The sequence below is a fragment of the Bactrocera latifrons genome, unplaced genomic scaffold (genome assembly GCF_001853355.1).
Source record: "Bactrocera latifrons isolate USDA-ARS-PBARC rearing strain unplaced genomic scaffold, ASM185335v1 scaffold_97, whole genome shotgun sequence".
NCBI classification, from domain to species: Eukaryota; Metazoa; Arthropoda; class Insecta; order Diptera; family Tephritidae; genus Bactrocera; species Bactrocera latifrons.
Window position 1 is genome coordinate 760330 of NW_017537678.1, and position 19391 is coordinate 779720.

Here is a 19391-nt window from a genome sequence, read left to right on the forward strand (position 1 = left end):
TTTTTGTGGATTGGGCAGAGCACACTTAAAATTAATTTTTACATCATATCTTGTATATATAGTCTTGTATATATAGTCCTTCCAATGTATGACTTTCAAAGCCAAATTTTTGGGGTTGCAGAGTGATACGCATCCCAGAGTAATAATAATTGATCCCTGATTAAGGAAGAAACTACAGGATAAAATGTGTCAGTTGCTATTAAATCAATCGATCTAAAATCCTACGTTAACAACTAGTGAGAAAAGTGAACTATTTTCCAATATATAGTATATATGGCCTTAATAATTACCATTGATAATTATTATAATAAGTAGAAGACCGCTTGTTTAATGTTTTGACAGAAAATATGAGACTAGCAAATTATAAATTTAAGATTTAAAATACATTACAAAAATTTAAAAAAAAGCAACAACAAAAATCAGTACAATTTTAGCCATGCATCAGAGGACATCTGGATGCAGTGTTGCATCAAAGCTGCCCGTTTGTTTGAGCATATGGCATAGTTCGTTCGATTCGCTAGAGAGTAACACTAGAACGGCTAATATATCACCTAGAGATCCATAAATAGAAGAGCAAAACATCCGTTACTTTAAACGTAAAAGCTTCTCTAACTGAAACTAGCGATAATAATGTGTTAGAAACTTACTTAGAACCAAAGACAAATTGCGCACATGCTAAAGCGGACTTCCTATTCCTCTCTCTTTCTCTTCCCGAAGTATGATGTCAACAACTAACTTAATATGTGGCAATTCCAAACCTAGCGTGTTCTTATGTAACTCAGGTGTTTTGTTTTTTTTTTTTTGTTTTTTTGTTCAATAAATATTATTGCATGTCATTCGTAGACGATGCCTAGCATATTGCAAGTAAATGCAAATATTTACACAAAAATTCATATTATAATTGATAACCAGCAATTACTGAAGTCACATGCATCAGCAGCACATGACCAATAAAAGTGAAACTTCTATAAAATTGCAGCCAAAATAAATAACCCAGTGAATAATTGTGAAAGGCAAGAAATTATTCGTTTTCTGAGTCGATATGAAGAAAGAAAGTCGAAAAAAGTGAAAAAGAAACAGTTTTTGATTCTCCAGTTTTTATGAAACAGAATGTGTCGAATAAGGTAAAGCGTCTGTTGGATACTACGGACGATTTTTGAGTGACATTGTGAGCATAATAAAACTTAAACATATGCGAAAGTAGTCTAAGGCGCGTCTCCTTTTGTCTTCTCTAATGTATAATATAGATGTATACATATGTAGGTCGAGAACCAATACCACCTCAAAATAAGCTGCTTTTGTACTAGTTCTTGAACCAAATCGATCCACTCCATTATTCTTATGAATAGTTACATAAATACTTATGCAAGCTCAGATGTGTTACAATCAATGTTATCATCGGCCAGACTGTTGAGTCAATTTGAATTAGAAAATTCAGTTGAAAGAATGTAAGTCATTTCATTTAAATTTTCATAGATTTCATAATAAATTTGCAAATTACGTGTTTCAATTTCGTGTCAGACGATTTTATTTATGTATGTTGCTATGTACTTCATTGTAACAGTACAATGCATCTATGTTTAAACTTTTATTAATTTCAGACTTCTCTGAAGCGTCAAGAGACAGACACTTTTCCTATATTTTATGTTGCACAAAGTTGCATTATTTAGTTCTCAATGACAATTTGTGCAATTGCGATTCCGAGAAGCTTCAAATAAAAACGAATATTCGCAGAAAACATGCAAGTTTTTCTTGATTAGAATCCAAGTAAGATTCAATTTATATTAATTGCGGAATTAATGATAAGTTGAGTTGAAGCATTTCACTTAATTGTAAAGATATTTTGCAGATAGTGTGGTACTTACATAGGGTTTTATTGTTTAAAATAGTATATTCCGTCTTTCCCATATAATCTAGAGCTCAGTAAAGTTGAAGAAATCTTAAGTGAAAGTTAATGCAACATTTCCTTAAATCACTCAAGTCTAATTCCATTAATATCGACGCAATTGAGTTAATCTCGTTAAAAAATAAAACTTCTTTTAAAATTTATTTGTCTAATTTCGGTACTTAACGTTTTGTTGATTTAAGCTTCTTAGTACCGTTATGTGAGTAAGTGCAAATATATTGTCGTTAATTGGATAATAATTTACAACACAAACAACTTTAAATTAGTTAACTAATTAGCTATCTTATGGGGCCAGACGGATTTTTGGTCGCCGTTTTGCTACTTCTATTATTGTCTGCCCGTTAATTTGCACAAATGCCTCACAAGCATCTCCGTAGTGAATGTATAATTCGTTATGTAAGTATGTTGGGACTCTTAAGCGGATTGCTGTTTGCCGCCAGTTTTTGCTTAATTATAATAAATTTATTTGCATACGATTTGTTAAGGATTAATTTATGCTGACAGCGGCATTAATTAGACACAATCAAGGCGAAAAATTGTGAACAATTCGAAACTTGAATTCGAAAAAAAGTTTTACGTCCTCAAAATTTCATTGTAGTCACGAGAATCTTTACATATTTATCATAATTTTGGTTATTTTTATCATTTAGACAAATGTTTACTAGTAGACCCTGGTCACCCGTTGATGTGACTAAGTGATATACATATGTTTATAATTTGTATGAGATTAAGCTATTGAATACATTGAAGTATTACTTGTGAATGTAAGGAAAAAGTGTTTAAAACTTCGCAGGCTTCAAATACTTTATAATTTGAAAATAATTAATACAACTTATTTTTAACTCTGTAAAATAATAACTTTTAGTTGATAACATTCAACGTTTAACATTATGAATGGGGTAGGTGTGGGTTTTCGAAATTTTAACCGCAAGGGGACATTATATCGCTCTGATACTTATTTGTATGCTAAAGGGACTGAGAACTGTAGTCTTCTGAATGGCATCGTAAGCTTTGACAGTAGCATTGGAGTACTTGGAAACTTGATCATTTCTCTTTTAAACTCTTCGGTCGAAATTGTTGCTTCAATAATATTATCTGTGATCTTCTTGATAACCAACGTTCCATAATTGACGTGTATCCAAATTACCCAGAGGAATTATATGTGAACCAACCTCAAACAAAGATTATGTGATGGCATTCCGGGAATATCCAGGCGATTTAAAAACATGAGGGAACGATTGTTTTAAACATGCATTTATTTCGTCAGGTGTTATTATACGAAGGACTAACAAAGAATATCCATTTCGAATTGAGATGGAATAAAAATACCAAAATATTTGCAATGAAAAGCACCTATTCAACCGTGGGATCGCATAGACCTAATAAATGAATAAAACGGAACTTTCGGTAAAAGCGAAAAGCCGTTGGTCATATCATATAGTCGTAATGCACGAACCCTTTCTGAATCCTACATTTTGCGAGGGCGGCGACACGTGATTCCAAAAGATAAGAACACCTAAAATGTTTCACGGGCTCTTTTACGCTGCTGGTCGCTGCAAATCCGAAAGTCGCTTTCATTACGTTTTCGTGGGCTTCTCTGTTCCACTGATTGTTGAAGTTTCATCTTCTTCTGGTCATTTTACTTGAAATAATATTTTTTATACTCTAGCAACATGGTGAAACAGAGTACAATAATTTTATTTAGTTAACGGTTGCTTGTATCACTTAAAACCAGTCGAGTTGTACGATTGACCGTCCCTCCGCGCAAACGATAACTTCAGCAAAAATTGAGATATCTTAATTAAATTTAGTACACATGGCGAGTTCGAAGATTGGAATAATCGGACCACTACCACGCCTACAAAACGCCTTTTAACACTAAATTAAGATGCAAAACTGTAATTTGAGAAAATAACTGCGGTAGCAAGGGCACTTGGGGTCAAATATTTTCTCAAAATGGGGACGGCCCCGCACACTAGAAAGTTTATTGTATATATACATACCTTTTAAACACTTAAAGCTAAAACAGCCAAATTCGCTTAAGAAAATTTTTATGAGAACTCTTACCGACAGTCTGAAAATGATTGAAATCGGATTATATCCCCGCCCTCTCCCCACATATGGTTTTATTAAAAACTGCAAAATGCGAGTTAAATCTATAACAAAATTTGCCAGAAATATTAGTTTTTAAGCCCAGGATGATACAAGATGGCTTTATGGGAATCGTGGTCTAAAATTAAAGGTTGGGCGTTGCACCCCCCACTTTTGGTTAAATTAATAATAGTGTGCCTCTATGCCAAAAATTGGTTGAATCGGAGTATAATTTCTTAGCCCCACACAATTAATAGAAAGATTTTCGAACTTCCAGTTGCTTGTGTACCGTATACATCGGCAGAAAACTTGTCCTAGACATCATATATCTCACAAACCTTGGCACATCTTGGGGAGACTTCGAAAGATTCGCTTACATACCGATCATATGCATAATATAACATATCCGGCTCCACTTTACCGAAATTCGAACGAATCTTATCCGTCTAAGAGTTGCTATTTCGATTATTACATGTTGTTTAATGCTAAGGATGAAGCCTTAGTAAGACCATCTCCGTCCGTCTCCGGAAAAAGGAAGTCGAATATGCTATATATATGAACCCTTACAGCCAACACATTACTCTCAAATAACGAAAATAGATTATAATCGGTCCACAGGAGACCAACTCCAACACTCCTTTTTTAATCAATCTCCTTATTTTATTATTAAACTTCATTGAGTAGTTTATATATGTACATATGTTATAAGCTGTCTGGTTTCTACTAAATTAGAAAGAAAAACTGGAATAGTGTCACACCTGCGTTGGTTAAAGAATTATAGAAATAGTTCCTTGAAATTAAAGGCAGACTTCGTTAGGACATTACTTGAAATTATAATAACACTGCTCCCAAAATTATCGATTAGTAATAACGGAACTAAAACCTTGACCAAATATACTGATACCATTCTCTTGCAATCATTAAACATCTTGGACAATTCGCAAACCATCTTTTCTCGGGTGCGTTCACAACTTAGACGCATTTAATTGCAAAGGTCACGCATTGAGCAATAAATCGGCAATTAAAAGTGTTGCCGTTCCTTTTCATTTTAATCATTGCCGCACATAACAGTGGCAGCTAAACACGAAAGCCGTCCAAAATTTTACGCAACTCGCGACCATTCATTTGCTGGCGCTAGATATTACATAAGCGTGCCATAAACAATTTATAATATTTTCGCTCCCTTTACGGCGCCTTTTCGCTCTTTCTAGCGGTAAACTGGTTTGACTCAACGTCACACGCCGGCCAAAGTCGAGCAACGGTGCTCAGTGACGTTTAATTGCGCGCAAACATTTATCGCAACTTGGCTGGCATCTTTCAACTAACTTTTAATATCGCTCTTATTTTCAGCTAATTTCGTTATTTTCTTTAAATGATGCTTTTAATTTGGTTGATATTACGAAAGAGATTTCTATCCAGTGACCGTGAATTTGTGCTTTGATGAATGGCTTTTTTCCATTCGCTTTTTATGTTTCCATTCAACAGCTTAGACGCATTTCAGGGCTGACCAATTGCCAAATGCTTAAATACTTAAGTACTTGCGAGCGCTTGCATGTAAAACGCAATGGACTTATGACCACTGCCGTTTGCCTCGACATTTGTCACTTCAGTGACAACTACAAATAGCGGTAATTATTGAATATTGCCGCCACTTGTGATTCCAATGCTTTTTGCCTGCTTCTTCGCTTATCAAATGACAGCGCTTTAATGCCACTTGAGTGGCTATGATTACTGATAAGCCAAGGAACAATGCCGCCGCATATCATTACTCTGCCAACTCGAGGTGCAGCTGATTATCTCTGCACTTGTTTTGACGCGATTAAAAATAATAATAAAAAAAATTTGGAAAAAACGAAATCATTTACCATTCATTTACTGGCGATGTCTAACTAAAAACGTTAATAAGCAATTATGAGGTAATTTGTCAGTATCAGATTACCAACAGTTCACTTAATTGATGGCGCTTTTTGTCAATCACTGAAGTGGAATAATTGACTTTACAAACTAAGTTTTATGTCATAATTAAGGTTTTAGCGGAAAATACTAATTATCTTTCAATTACATAATTTGGTAAAAATTCGATTGCCAACGATGATTTGATTAAAATTTTTAACGAGCATAATTATCAGGTCCAATGACTGGGTACTCATGTATATTACTCTAACTTCATCTGATATAAGAATATTATTTTAAGGCAGGTTTTTGAAATCATACGAATGCATAGAAATAATGTTATGTTGATGCTAATCGTAGGGTTTTAAGTTTAATAGTTGGAATGATGACATTATTTAATGTATGGGATGAAAACAACAACATTACAAAATCGAGGATGCGAAAACCGCTCAAGGAGGGGTGACATCTGCTTAAATTATATGTCTAAATTCTATTCTCTGTCGGTTGTATTCTCGAGAATGATAGCTACCTTTTGGAAAAAATGTAAATAATTTATTGAAATAAATATCCGGTTAAATTCCTCATAACCGGACATCAACCGTTTTTCGCCCAGATAAGGGAGCTGTCCCTATATGGGGGCTTGCAGAAGCTAGAACTCAGAACCAGACGGCACCATCGCAAGACAATATATTTACCCTGATAATTTTACGTATGTTCTTGAAAAAATAACTGACTTGTAAGACTTACGCCCGAACAACGTTCACTAATCGTTCAACTCCATTGTGAAAATTCACGTTCTATAAAGAGCGCTTCGCTCAATTTCTGTTCAATATAATTGGCCTACTTGAGACCCAGCATTCATTATTGGATAGCATTCCAAAGAATAGACCTCACAATGAAGAAAATACAGCAGTCGTGACTGACAGTGTACACGATGTGTACACGTGGAGAGTCAATTCGGCACCGTTCGCAGCAACTCGGACTGACTTATAGAACCACTTGGCGCATTTTACGACGAGAACTTAATTTGAAAGTGTTCACAATGCAGCTTGTGCAGGAGCTAAAGCCGCTCGAACTTCCCAAACAACATCGCATCTATGGGCTTTCGAAAAGTTCCAAGAAGATCCGACGTTTTCTAGTCAAATTTTGTTCAACAGTTCTAGCTTAGTAGGTATATAAATAAGCGAAATTGGCGCACGAAGAGCAACTTGCCAACCGTTTGGAGTGGTTTTTGGAACGGTACCTGTGGAATCCTGGGTCTATATTTCTTCAGAAATGCTACTGATGAAAACGAAACCGTCAATCGCAACGTTTAACGCGCCATGATAAGCGACATTAGGCTTCAACAGAACTGTGCCACTTCCCACACACCACATCAATCAATGGATCAATGGTAAGAGAACACTTCGGTGAGCAGATAATTTCACATCTTGGGCCGATCGATTGGCCACTTAGATCTTGTGATATAACACCGTTAGACTTTTTCCTGTGGGAATATAGAAAGTCTAAAATTTATGCGGACAATCCTGCTTGGATTCAGGCCTTGGAGCAAAACAGGCCATGGAGCGTGAATGTCATTCGCCACTTTCTAGTCGAAATACTCGAACGAGTCATCGAAAATTGGAAATTAAGCTCGTAATCTATATAGAATTTCGGTTCAGTGTTCGAAATAAATGCACGAACACCTCGATAGCGCCACTGTTCCTTCGTTAATTGATATTTTTATGAAACATAATTAAGTCAGAACGAACAGGTCAAAGTTCAATACAGAGCCTGCATCTTATTTGAATAACTTTTGTAAATTGAAGCTTAGGATGGCTCAGACTAAAATAAAATTTGCACGAAAATCCAAAAAGTTCAATTTTAAGCACAGACATGCATGCATATGTACATGTAGAAGACACATGCCTTGTGTTGTCTCAAAAGCAATCAATGAGCGTTTGTCTGCCTTACATACGTATGTATGTGTGAATGTATAGATATGTTTTTAACATAATCGATTCCGTCGAAAACACTCAGGTCTCTGTTTGACATACCAAGAACACCACAAACATTATATTGATTGCATTGTAATGCCTGATAGAGTTCTGTGGGATTCAAATTAAATTCATGCATCACATGGAAAGTCGGAAGAATTGAGCATTATTTGTATTTCTAGAAATAAGTTTTACGTTGTCTTACTAAATTTGTTTGATTTCCAAAGAAAACTTTTAGACAAGTGCACTTGCAAGATAGAAATATGTTGACATCCGTACATGTACGTATGTATATATATTTGTATATAAATTACTTAAATCAAAGGCCTGATATTCTTGAACATTGAAACAATTATTTTAGTTATGTAAATAAAATCTGCTGAAACTTTTTTGCAAATCCACTTAGCTCGTTGTGACAAATTAAACACGCTATGACACTTGTTATACAATACTATATATTGATTAACGTAGATACCTCTAGTGCAACAACGTCAAGCTATCGTCTAGCAGTAAAACAAATATTTTGTATCAACTCTTTTACAAGCACTCACAGCTGAATGAGTTCAGCAAATTCGTTTGGGGGAAGGGGCAAATAACATATCATATTTATGGCACTCAAAATGTAGTCGTTCACAGTTGTGCACAGAACTATAGCAAACATTCTCTTCCGCGAAGTTCGTAAACTCAGTCTTCGTCTAGATATTTGGGTTATTGTTTACCAGGCTTAAAAGTTGGATTAGTTTTAAAGAAAAGTACATTACTTTAGAAAAGTTCGACCATTTTATAGCTGTATATACTAATTTTAGCGATCCTACAAGTTTTGGATAACAGTTCTACCAATCTACGATTTAACTTTAACATTGTGGTTAAATTTCGTTCAGCGAAGATCCTCTTGAGGTATGACAATAAAAAGAACCGAGCTGTGGATTCGGGCGGTTGCAAAATGTCCAAATACCCAAGTCCAATTTACCCAATTTTTCTAATAATTTTGTTGATTTGTGACGCAGTTCATAGTCTCCATTATAATCTTGTGGTGCTCACTTTCTTCAGAGCTTTTGCATATCCTTTATCCTTTACCTGATATCCTTAGAGCGAATCATCTTGATCTACGATCATCTTAAAGTCTTCTAAAGTAATTTTGTGGATATTTCAGTTTTTGCCCGTAAGAGCATCTCTTTCTTTCGGACGTCCATTAGGTTCATTATCTTCATATTTTCGTTCGATTTGTAAGAGGGTGCTCCCTTTCGCACACTAACTTTACAGTTGTGCAATGTAAAACTTCTCGATATCACTGTTGTCGTCAAATAGTATCACATTGAACTTTTTGAAGTGTGCCAATATTAAAAGGGTGCTATACATAAGTACTTGTAATTTTATTTATTTAGGTATATTGGTTTAAGCACTCCTTTCACAACATGCTACTCAAAAGGTATCCAATAACAGTATATTTTTGTACAATTTTTGAAGAGCCATTGTGTTTGAATTAGTACATACCTTGTATCCAAAAATAAATATTTAAACAAAATTTTAAGGTTTTTCAGACATCAAATAAAACCGATTTTAAACTAAACATTAGAATAATGCTAAGCAAACGTAGTGCTAAGCAAACGCCTACTCAAAGCTTTTAAAAATTAATATTTGCTTCACTTGCAGCTTCATCACACACCTTAGATAGCACTGGAGATCCAACGGCATCAATACAAAATTGTTTAAGCGAAGTCGGCAGAAGATAAAAGATTTGTGAGAAATGACCACAACTACTGAAGAACCCATAACAGCGCTAGATTCCACTACGTCGTTCACAGGCAGCAGTAACGGAGATCTAATAGTGACGCCAGCGTTAAATAGCGAGGAGTTTAACAACCTAACCTACGATGATGAAAAGAGCATTTTCGCACATCCCACATTAGCAGAATACTACAACAGTGAGTATAGCTTAGATCGCTCTTGCTAAAGAATAATATATATTTTTTGCTCTCCCGCAGATCTCACGCCCTTCGTCACACTTTGCATATTCGTCTCCGTCTTAACATTTATGCTCACCATTTCCATTTTTCTCACGACCTTGGCTAAGCTTCAGCAACGTCTTCGCAAGCCACTGCTAGCTCCTTCCATAGCGCTTGTGTCCTTGTACCCGCTCATCAGCCTTGCAGCATTGCTCACACTACTCTTGCCGAAACTATGGTTCACCTTCCACACTGTGATGCATCTCTCGTTTACGGTCGGCGCCGTCTTCTTTTATCAGCTGTGCGGCCATTATATTGGCTCTGAGACCAGTTTCATTAAGGAGACAGCGGGCATGGCTGTGGCGATTAAGACACCACCATGTTGTTGCTGTTGCGTATGTTTACCAGGTGTGACGCCTACTAGGGGGCGATTTGTAGTACTGCGATGCCTTGTTTATCAAATGGCATTCGTTCAGGGCAGCATAATGTTGGTGTTGAATGGCATCTTCTACAATGATATGGTGAGTAAAATGAACTATTATCGTTTAAATACTTTTACATTTGGTCGGATGAAATGTCACAGCGTTGTCTTAACTACTCACTGTGCACTAATCTCATAAATCCATTAGTCCTTCTAAGGCACATCAATAATTTTAAAGCGGTAAAGTCTTATTATATGTATATTGGATAGATGCGTTTCCCTCATTTTTTCAATCAAACACACAAAAACTTCACATTTAATGGAGAATGTTTGTTAGCAGTCAAAAGAGCATTCTTTGGCATTAATTTTTGAAGATTATCCCTTTCAAATGTTGCCGACTTTAGATGGTCCATCCATTGAGTCCAATTTTCGACGATGCTTTAGAGTATTTCGGCTGGTAACTGGAATTGTCTTTCTGTATGGAATGGCAGCTCTTGCATTTCTCAGATTGCTCTTCGTCCCAAATGCGGAAATTTAGCTTGTCTGGAGCCCAAAGAGCGACCACCTCTATATTACCAAGCTTAGTTAAAATATCTCCTTCCCTTCTCGGCAAATACATCTCGAGGTCATCATTTTTTGAGTTGGTAGAAAACTAAAGATAGTTTAACATTAATAGAATAGCGCTCTTTTTAAATGGATCAGCTCTAAGAAAACCCTCAACTACGACAATATTTTCTCCTACAAAGAATATTTTGAATATTTCAGCCATATTTTCTAATTATTTAGTATTTATATCGATAAGTGTTAGGCACATCCAAGTCAAACCTTGTAGGACTCTTTATTATATTTGCATAAAGTTCTGCAGACAGCTGCAGGGTTTCTTAGAACCCATAAAATTCGACATATTCCAGTTTTGAAACCTTGATGAACTTAAGCCATTAACTAAAAAAATAAGTTCAAAATAACCAACACTTAATGCAGCTCGTACGATCTTAATTGTATAAATGATTAAACGTGGTAAGTTCCGGAAAAAATTATAAATAGAATCAAAAAAGGTCTGTCTGTCACGCTGTAATTTTTTTTTTTTTTGTTTTTTTTTTTTTTTTTTTTGTTTTTTTTTTGTTTTTGTTTATTGAAACGTAACAAGATATGGTTTTACATTTCATGCAAATTGCAACTAGTGACAAATGTACTAACAAGCAATATTTTTCACTTATAAGGTAAAAGAATAAAGCTCTATTAAGAAGCTTTTTCAAAATTAGACTTTGTATTAAAAACTAAATATTATAATATTTGTTATTTGCTTAGAAGGTCATGGAACGTTGTTCTTTTCAATCTGCGCATGCTATTTCTAGGCTCTCCTAGTTGTCGGGCTTCAGCGTTTACGTGGTTTTGCAACCTTGKGGCATGTTTCGATGCCGTTTCGCGAATGACTTCCCGAACCATGTTTATGTGAAGATCACGATGGAGATCTAAGTTCCGTATGTACCACGGGGCATTTACAATTATTCGTAGAACTTTATTTTGGAATCTTTGCACCATTTCAATGTATAAAGGTGCAGCACATCCCCATAGCTGAATTCCGTATGTCCAAATGGGCTTTAACGTTYGGTTGTAAACTAAAATTTTATTTGAGGTTGTTAAGGGTGATTTCTTGTCGATTGACCAATTTATTTTGTTGTATTTTAGTTTTAGTTCTGCAACTTTTCTTTGAATATGCTCCTTCCACTTTAACTTTGCATCCAGAAATGACACGATTATATTAAAATTAGGTGGTTATACATGAATTCCAGAAATCTATTATCAATCTAATTATCTCCTCGTGCAGTCAATCAAAATTTAGTATTTACCTTAGTTGTTATAACTGAATTGCAGAAATATTTTATCATCAAATAATCTAATTATCATCTCGTTGGAAGAAATATAGTATTTAACTTATTTGTCACGCCTGAAATCCAATAAAAAATTGATCAACCAAAAATCTAATTATCACCTCGTACCGTCGATAAAAATATGGTGTTTAACCAATTTGATATTAGAATAATAGTATTCACTAGAGTCTATAGTATAGCCCAAAGGAACTAGCAAAAAGAGTCATTGGAGCGCCACACCAATTGTTTGGTGTAATAATTGTCTAACGCCAATAATATAGATAAATAAAGCCGAAGCCCACCAACAGCCGCTGGCAATGCTATAAATAAAAGGCAAATATGTACATTAGACTATTTAAATAATCCACAACAACGTATGCTATTGTTCTTACTACAACAACAACAACAAACGTTGCCAAGTATTTGTAAGTTATCTGACAAGAAAGAGGTGTAGCCTCGGTGGCGCAGTAGGCAGCGCGTAAGTCTCATAATCTTAAGGTCGTGAGTTCGAGCCTCACCCGGGGCATTAATATTTTTTCGATTGTATTAAAATAACTACTATTATGATTCCTGTATACTAATTTTAATTTAATGAGAACTGTACAAATTATTGATTACATTTTCCATTACCAGGCTTTATTCCACGATGTGCAATACTATTTTCTGCCATTCATCATTACTTCTATTATACTCGGTTCATGGGGGCTGAATATAACGGTGCGTGTGGTGAATAATTTACATTCGGATTACAGTACCACGGTGAGTTAAGTTACATTTTCAATAATAATAAATAACTGTAATTTTGTAATTAATTGTCGTTTAGAAAAAAATGTTCGCACTTCAGCTAATTTTATTGCTGTGCAAGATGCAGTATCTCATATTGGACAAGCAGCTGGATAAATTATTACTAGGCGGCGACTATCCGATGAATCATATTATCTATAAGCAGTGTAAGTTTCACTAATTCTCAACTATTTACAATTATATTATTGCAATTTAATCATTACAATCGTTCCTTCCTTTTGCAGCTATCATCAACAGCTTGGTCGTGGTGGAGATGGTTCTGGTGTCGCTACTCGCTCAGAGTGCTTACAGAATTCCAGTTATAATCGACGATAATTGAAGACAATTACTTAAGTAATCTACTTAAATACTTACGTTTGTACTTATGTAGCTAGTTTGTTTTAAAAGTAGTGCTCATAAAATATAGTTCTTATTTTATCAAAGTAGTCCTAATCTACTTTTACGAAATGTAAACTCTGGTTTATGTTTAGTCATTTGTCACAGGTCAGGTAGCTTAAAATTTAAACTTTAGCTCGACTTTTTCTTTAAATAATTAAAAAAATTCAGCACCATTAATTTTATAAACGATAATGGCAAAAATTGTGATAGCTAAATACTTTCAATACATTTTAATCTACCATTAACTAGAATTTTATATAAATATAACTATATTTTTAAGTAGTGTATAATATTTTGTAGTGAGAAATATAAAACAAATATATAATTATCTACATACTTTACTGTGTTAAGATACAAAATCATCATCAAAAACAAGAAAAAACTTTAACTTCGTTTGCTCGTTCCGTTGTCATGGTAGCCATGGTGTAGATAGATAGAAAATAATTGAATGGTCCGTTGTGTCCTCTCCTATATCACATATGGTCACAAATTTACTGGGCGCGAGATGGTATGATCCCAGTCCACGTAGATGGATCCTAAGATCTTGAGCCTCCTTCTCTAAATTGCTGAGCAATCCAATGCTCTCGGGGGAGGTCTCTCTAAATATTGCTAAATAACCTGCCAGTGCCGTTCTTTCCCACTTTCTCCTCTATGCGGAACAACTCCTTTATGGTGTGAGACCCCACCGCTATGCATGGTTCTAGCTCCGTCATCTTGGAAGCCCCTGCAGAGCGGGGGGTCGTCGTTACCTTTATGCACCGGCATCCAGATTAGCTGTACACGGTTGTAAACTGTTAGTTGTCCTCCACTAATAGCGATTTCAATTCATAAGCTGAGATCGCTTTAGTACCGCTTGACTATCGCTTAGTATAGCAATACGATTTCTTCACACGGTCTTATAGCAAACACGCTCGGTAAACATCCCAATGGTACGGATAGCTTGGTATGCGGTCCCCAAAGCCTGCTCCAAGTGAAGTTTACCCTCTTCCGTACGACGTCTCTTGGAAGAAGGTTTGGTAGTGTGTCTTCCCTTAAGACCTATGAAGGCCTACCGAAGACTGCGCTGCTCTCGATGCCCAAGCAACCGCTCTATAAGTGAGAATAGGGCTTTACTATCATTGTATACAGTCACCTGACAATATCTGCTTTGAAGCCAAAGGATCTACCGGCTAGGCGTCTGCATATCATGAGCCTCGATGGCTCTGCACCATGTTAATACAACATGTTTGGGAGCCTCAAGAATTCAATATTTTTAGTCATCTCCAACTCTCTGACACCTAGTGTTAGGGGTCTTAAGTCCGAAAGAGATCTTCACTTTGTAAAAGGGACGACGATTGGATTGATATTTAACCCTACCGTATTACACCATCCCATTGCTAGACTTAAGCTCCTTTGGCCTATTCTAGAGTATTCTCAAATTTACCTCGCGCCATTATGACAATGTCGTACCCCTGGCACCGAATCCCATTGTTTGGGACCAACTCAAGGAGCTCACCTACTACCAGGCTCTATAGTAGGGAGATAAAAATCCACCCTGAGGGCAACCTCTTTTAGCATCAAAACGAATCTTACCTGCTCTGTACGCGTGCTAACTGGCGTGTAGGTTTGTAATTTTCAGCTCCTTCGATTTTATATAGTTGTCTACAATATTTTCCTTTCATTTTGGTATGAAAAAAGTAAGTCTAATTGGCCTGGACGATTTGACCAGCGAATAGAGATGAAGATTACTTTCGCTAGTGAGGCAAGAGATCTTACACACCCTGTTGCAAAATTTTAGTTTTATAAATAATCATAAATTTCTGAGGTTTCCTTTCGACGGCTGTAAACTTCATGGCAAACATGGAATAAAGCTCTCAATTTCGAAATAAATACACATGATAATTGGCTAAGTCGCATAACATATCGTCAACTAAAACGTAGAACAACGTGTTACAGAAAAATTCGAAATTTCTTTTTCTTCAATTATAGCCGAGTGAACAACAGTCGTTTCTTCTTTCAGCAAATTGGCGCCAATTCGAGCCACCAAGTGAAGCCAAGTCCTTCTCCGCCTGACCTCTCCAACGGAGTGGAGGTCTTCCTCCTACGTCACTGAACTATGTCAGTGCCGTCGTATATCTCATACAACTCTCGTTCCATCATATACAGTATTCAAAGTTGCCAATGCGGAAAGAGCCTTAAATTTTCCACAGAACCTTTCTATCGAAAACTCGTAAGCCGACTTATCAGATGCCTCTGCACAATACAGCAGGACAGGGATGATGAGTGACTTGTAAAATATGGTACTTGTTCGTTGGAAAAGTCAAACGAAAAGTTATATTTGCAATAAAAATGTATTTCCTAGCCATCCAACTTATTACATACGAATAAATAACCAAATAACACATAATAAAAGAATCTAGTACTTTTGGCAATTAAATTGGGGAACTAAAAGAATAAATAAATTCTCCTTTTAAGCATGCTCCTCACATGCTTACAAAAACAACAAAATCCTATATCACTTTCATAAGCAAATTAAATTGTTTTACACTCGGCTGCCAATGGACTAACCATTCGGTCGAGAGAGCACTCAAATATGTCAACTGAACCAAACGAGTAAAGCTTAGTGAATAGAATAAAAACAATATAACTGACACATTATTTTTTTGAAGATAGCTTCAATATAAAAATGTTAGTTTGCAGAATATTTAATCCGTTAAAGCTTTATATCAAAGCTTTTTAAATTAAATAAAAAAGCCTAAAAATAAATTTAAAAACTCTCGACTCGCATACATACATATGTATGTATTTAAAAATATTTAATATTCTTAAACAAGTAAGCAAATTTTGCTATAAATTTTTGTTCAAACATTTTATTCTCGTCTTCAGTTTTTGAATTCATCCTTCTCAATAAAATCTTCTTCGCTGCACATACATATATGCAACTACAAACCAGCTTAATCCCTTTCGCTTACTGGGTATACAATTCAACTATAGTAATTTGCTGTTCGAATCAAATATTTAGTTCCGCTTGCCTGCTTTTAGGCGCCCAAATGAATTTAAATGCTTCTCGGCGCACACAAACGCACTAATGACCTATTTTGCGTGGGAATTCAAAGTGCAAATGGAATTTTCAATCAATAAATCAAAGAGGCGCTAAGCACTAAAATGCGCAGGCTAGGCACGCGTATGAGTTGAAATGCTACGCACGCACACATGCATAAAAACAAGCGCATATAGACATACACATGTATTTAGTGGCGCGAACGGGATGAAAGTGTGCTTTTGTTGCGAACCGGCCACCGGTTCGTTAAACACTTCTGGTTAACTAAGCAAAGAAAACACAGCGTATGTTCGAGTATCGGAGAGGCTGTGAATTATTAAGTAGATGAATTGAAACAATCGGTGCACGAGTTTAGCTGATATGCAGTTAATATGCTTGTAATGTATTACTGAGTACAAAATCTCGGAATTTTTTTAATGGCACAATAATAAACTTTTTGAGAAAAGGCATTGATGCATAACTATTGAATTGCTTTTTGTTAAAGTCCTTAGATCAAAGACATTTATAAGGTTGCCACTTGTTTAAAATGGAGGATGGAGTCATGTGTAGAAGCTCACGTGAGGAAAGTTCTCTGATTGCCATTCATTTGGGAATGGCCAGAAACGATTATTTTATATGTGACTTCCGGTCTTTGACCAAGCACTCTCTGGGTAGCATAAGAACATCCGTTTGAAGGCGAGGTAAAGTGACAAGGCGAAATATCCCCAACATAGGATTGTGCGCTGGGTTTGGTACCCGCCACGTAAACAAACACCCGGTTTGATTGCCCGACCATGAAGAAGATTGAACAGCAATTACCCGCCTGAAGAACAATCCAGCGGCGGGGCCGATGGATTGCCGGCCGAGCTATTCAACCATGGCAGCGAAGAACTGATGAGGAGCATGCAACAGCTTCTTTGTAAAATATGGTCGGACGAAAGCATGCCCATCGATTGGAATGTAAGTGTGCTATGCCTAATCCACAAAAAAGGAGACTGCACAATCTGCGCTAATAACAGTGAGGTAAACCTCCTAATCATTGTATATAAGGTTCTATCGAGCGTATTGTATGAAAGATTAAAGCTCACCGTCAAAAACCTGGAAAATCAACAACCGACCAGATATTCACCGTGCGCCAAATCTTGGAGAAGACCCGTGAAAGGAGAATCGACACTCACCGTCTTTTCGTCGATTTCAAAGCTGCATTCAACAACACGAAAAGTAGCTGCCTTTATGCCGCGATGTCTGAATTTAGTATCCCCGCAAAACTTATACGGCTGTATAAACTGACGTTGAGAAACACCAAAAACTCCGTCAGGATAGAATCGAAATATCTCCATGCCATCAAACAAACAGTCGTCGCACTCGCGACTTGGCTCTCACGTCACAGTTCACAGTCATAACTTTGAAGTCGTAGAACCAGCGTAAACAGCAACAACAATGTCGGCCTGGAAATTCAACGCAGGATAACTCTTGCCAACAGTTGCTACTTTGGACTGAGTAGGCAATTGAGAAGCAAAGTTCTCTCTCGACGAACAAAAACCAAACTGTAAAAGTCACTCATAATTCCCGTACTGCTGTATGGTGCAGAGGCTTGACAACAACTGATCAGTCGATGTTGCGAGTTTTCTAGAGAAAAGTTCGACGAAAGACTTATGGTCCTTTACCCGTTGGCCAGTGCGAATATCGCATTCGATGGAACGATGAGCTATACGAGATATACGACGACATTGATATAGTTCAGCGAATTAAAAGACAGCGGCTACGCTGGCTAGGTCATGTTGTCCGAATGGACGAAAACACTCTAGCTCTGAAAGTATTCGCGCAGTACCCGCCGGGAGAAGCGGAGGAAGAGGAAGACATCCACTCCGTTGGAAGGACCTGGCTTCCTATTGTCCTATTGCATTTGTGTGCCTGTACCTTCGGGTATGGGTGTTTTTGCATAAACTTGTTTTGTCGGATGGTGTTCGTATTTGTTCTCTTTACAAATGCTACAATTTTTTGTTAGTCGGATTACATCATTTATTATATTTGGCCAATAGCAAGGTTCAAGTATCTCTAATGTATATTTTTTTGCTTTTCAATGTGCTCTTTCATTATATTTTCTCTATCCGCTTCACTTGTAATGTCCTTTGATAGATTTTGACAAAAGACCTTTTTCTCTATATTAAATGAAGAGTTTATAATATCATAAATTTCATACCAGGTTTGATATTAGGTCGTGATATTAGCTTTGATAATTGTCGTTAGTGTATCTATCAAGTCTGGTGGTGTGACGTAACTAACATAAAATCTCTCGTGGTTTTCAAAAATTGTTGCTCTTTCTAAGGCATTTTGTTCACATTTTTTTAACACAATTTGTGCTTTAAATTGGTTCATTGGGGCGCTGACATCTTTAATTCTGATTGACGAGGATGATTCCTGCGAGTGTATTGAGTCGTTCGTAGTTACGTTTACTTTACGACTGAGTGCGTCGGCTACTACATTTAAATCTCCTTTAATATATTTAATTTTTGCTCCGTATTCTCTATACAAATTTTCCATCGTTTTAATTTTGAATTTGGGCTGTCCGCTGATAGTGAAAAAATTAGGGATTGATGATCGGTGTAAATAGTAGTATTACTAGTGAGACCATACAGATAATTCTTAAGCTTGAGTGCCCAAATGATTGCTAACATTTCTTTTTCGTTTGTTGAGTAATTCTGTTCAGTTCGCGTTAATGTACGTGAAATGAATGCTATAGGCTTCTTGCCTTGTGACAATACAGCTCCAATCGCATGATTGCTTGCGTCTGTAGTCAAATCAAATCCTTTTCCAAAATCTGGTTGGAATAATTCTATTTGTTCTTTTAGTTTATTCTTAGTGTTTCAACTGCTTTAAGTGCTTCGTCATCTAATTTTACATGTACTGAGCTACTTTTATTCTTTGAAATATTACCATTCTCTCCTCGTAGGTAGAGTGTTAATGGTTTCGTTATGGATGCAAATCCTTTTATAAATTTTCTACAATATGACGTCTTTCCCAAGAAAGATCTCAAGTCTTTCAAATTTCAGGGGCTTCTATTCTTTACTGGAGCTACTGTAATT

At 36.2% G+C, this 19391-nt stretch overlaps 1 protein-coding gene and 1 non-coding gene across 2 annotated transcripts in view; both read left to right on the forward strand.

Moving 5' to 3' along the window:
* LOC108977902 (organic solute transporter alpha-like protein) overlaps nucleotides 1-13501 on the forward strand; it is a 43660-nt gene extending 30159 nt beyond the window's left edge. The window contains exons 2-6 of the mRNA XM_018947871.1: nucleotides 9520-9791; nucleotides 9852-10333; nucleotides 12738-12863; nucleotides 12928-13054; nucleotides 13133-13501. Of these exons, the coding sequence (XP_018803416.1) occupies nucleotides 9614-9791; nucleotides 9852-10333; nucleotides 12738-12863; nucleotides 12928-13054; nucleotides 13133-13227 (1008 nt within the window). The 5' untranslated portion in view covers nucleotides 9520-9613 and the 3' untranslated portion in view covers nucleotides 13228-13501. The remainder of the gene's footprint in view (nucleotides 1-9519; nucleotides 9792-9851; nucleotides 10334-12737; nucleotides 12864-12927; nucleotides 13055-13132) is intronic.
* Trnam-cau lies at nucleotides 12558-12630 on the forward strand. The gene has a single exon. It is a non-coding gene; the product is annotated as a tRNA-Met (tRNA).
* Nucleotides 13502-19391: the final 5890 nt, after the last annotated feature.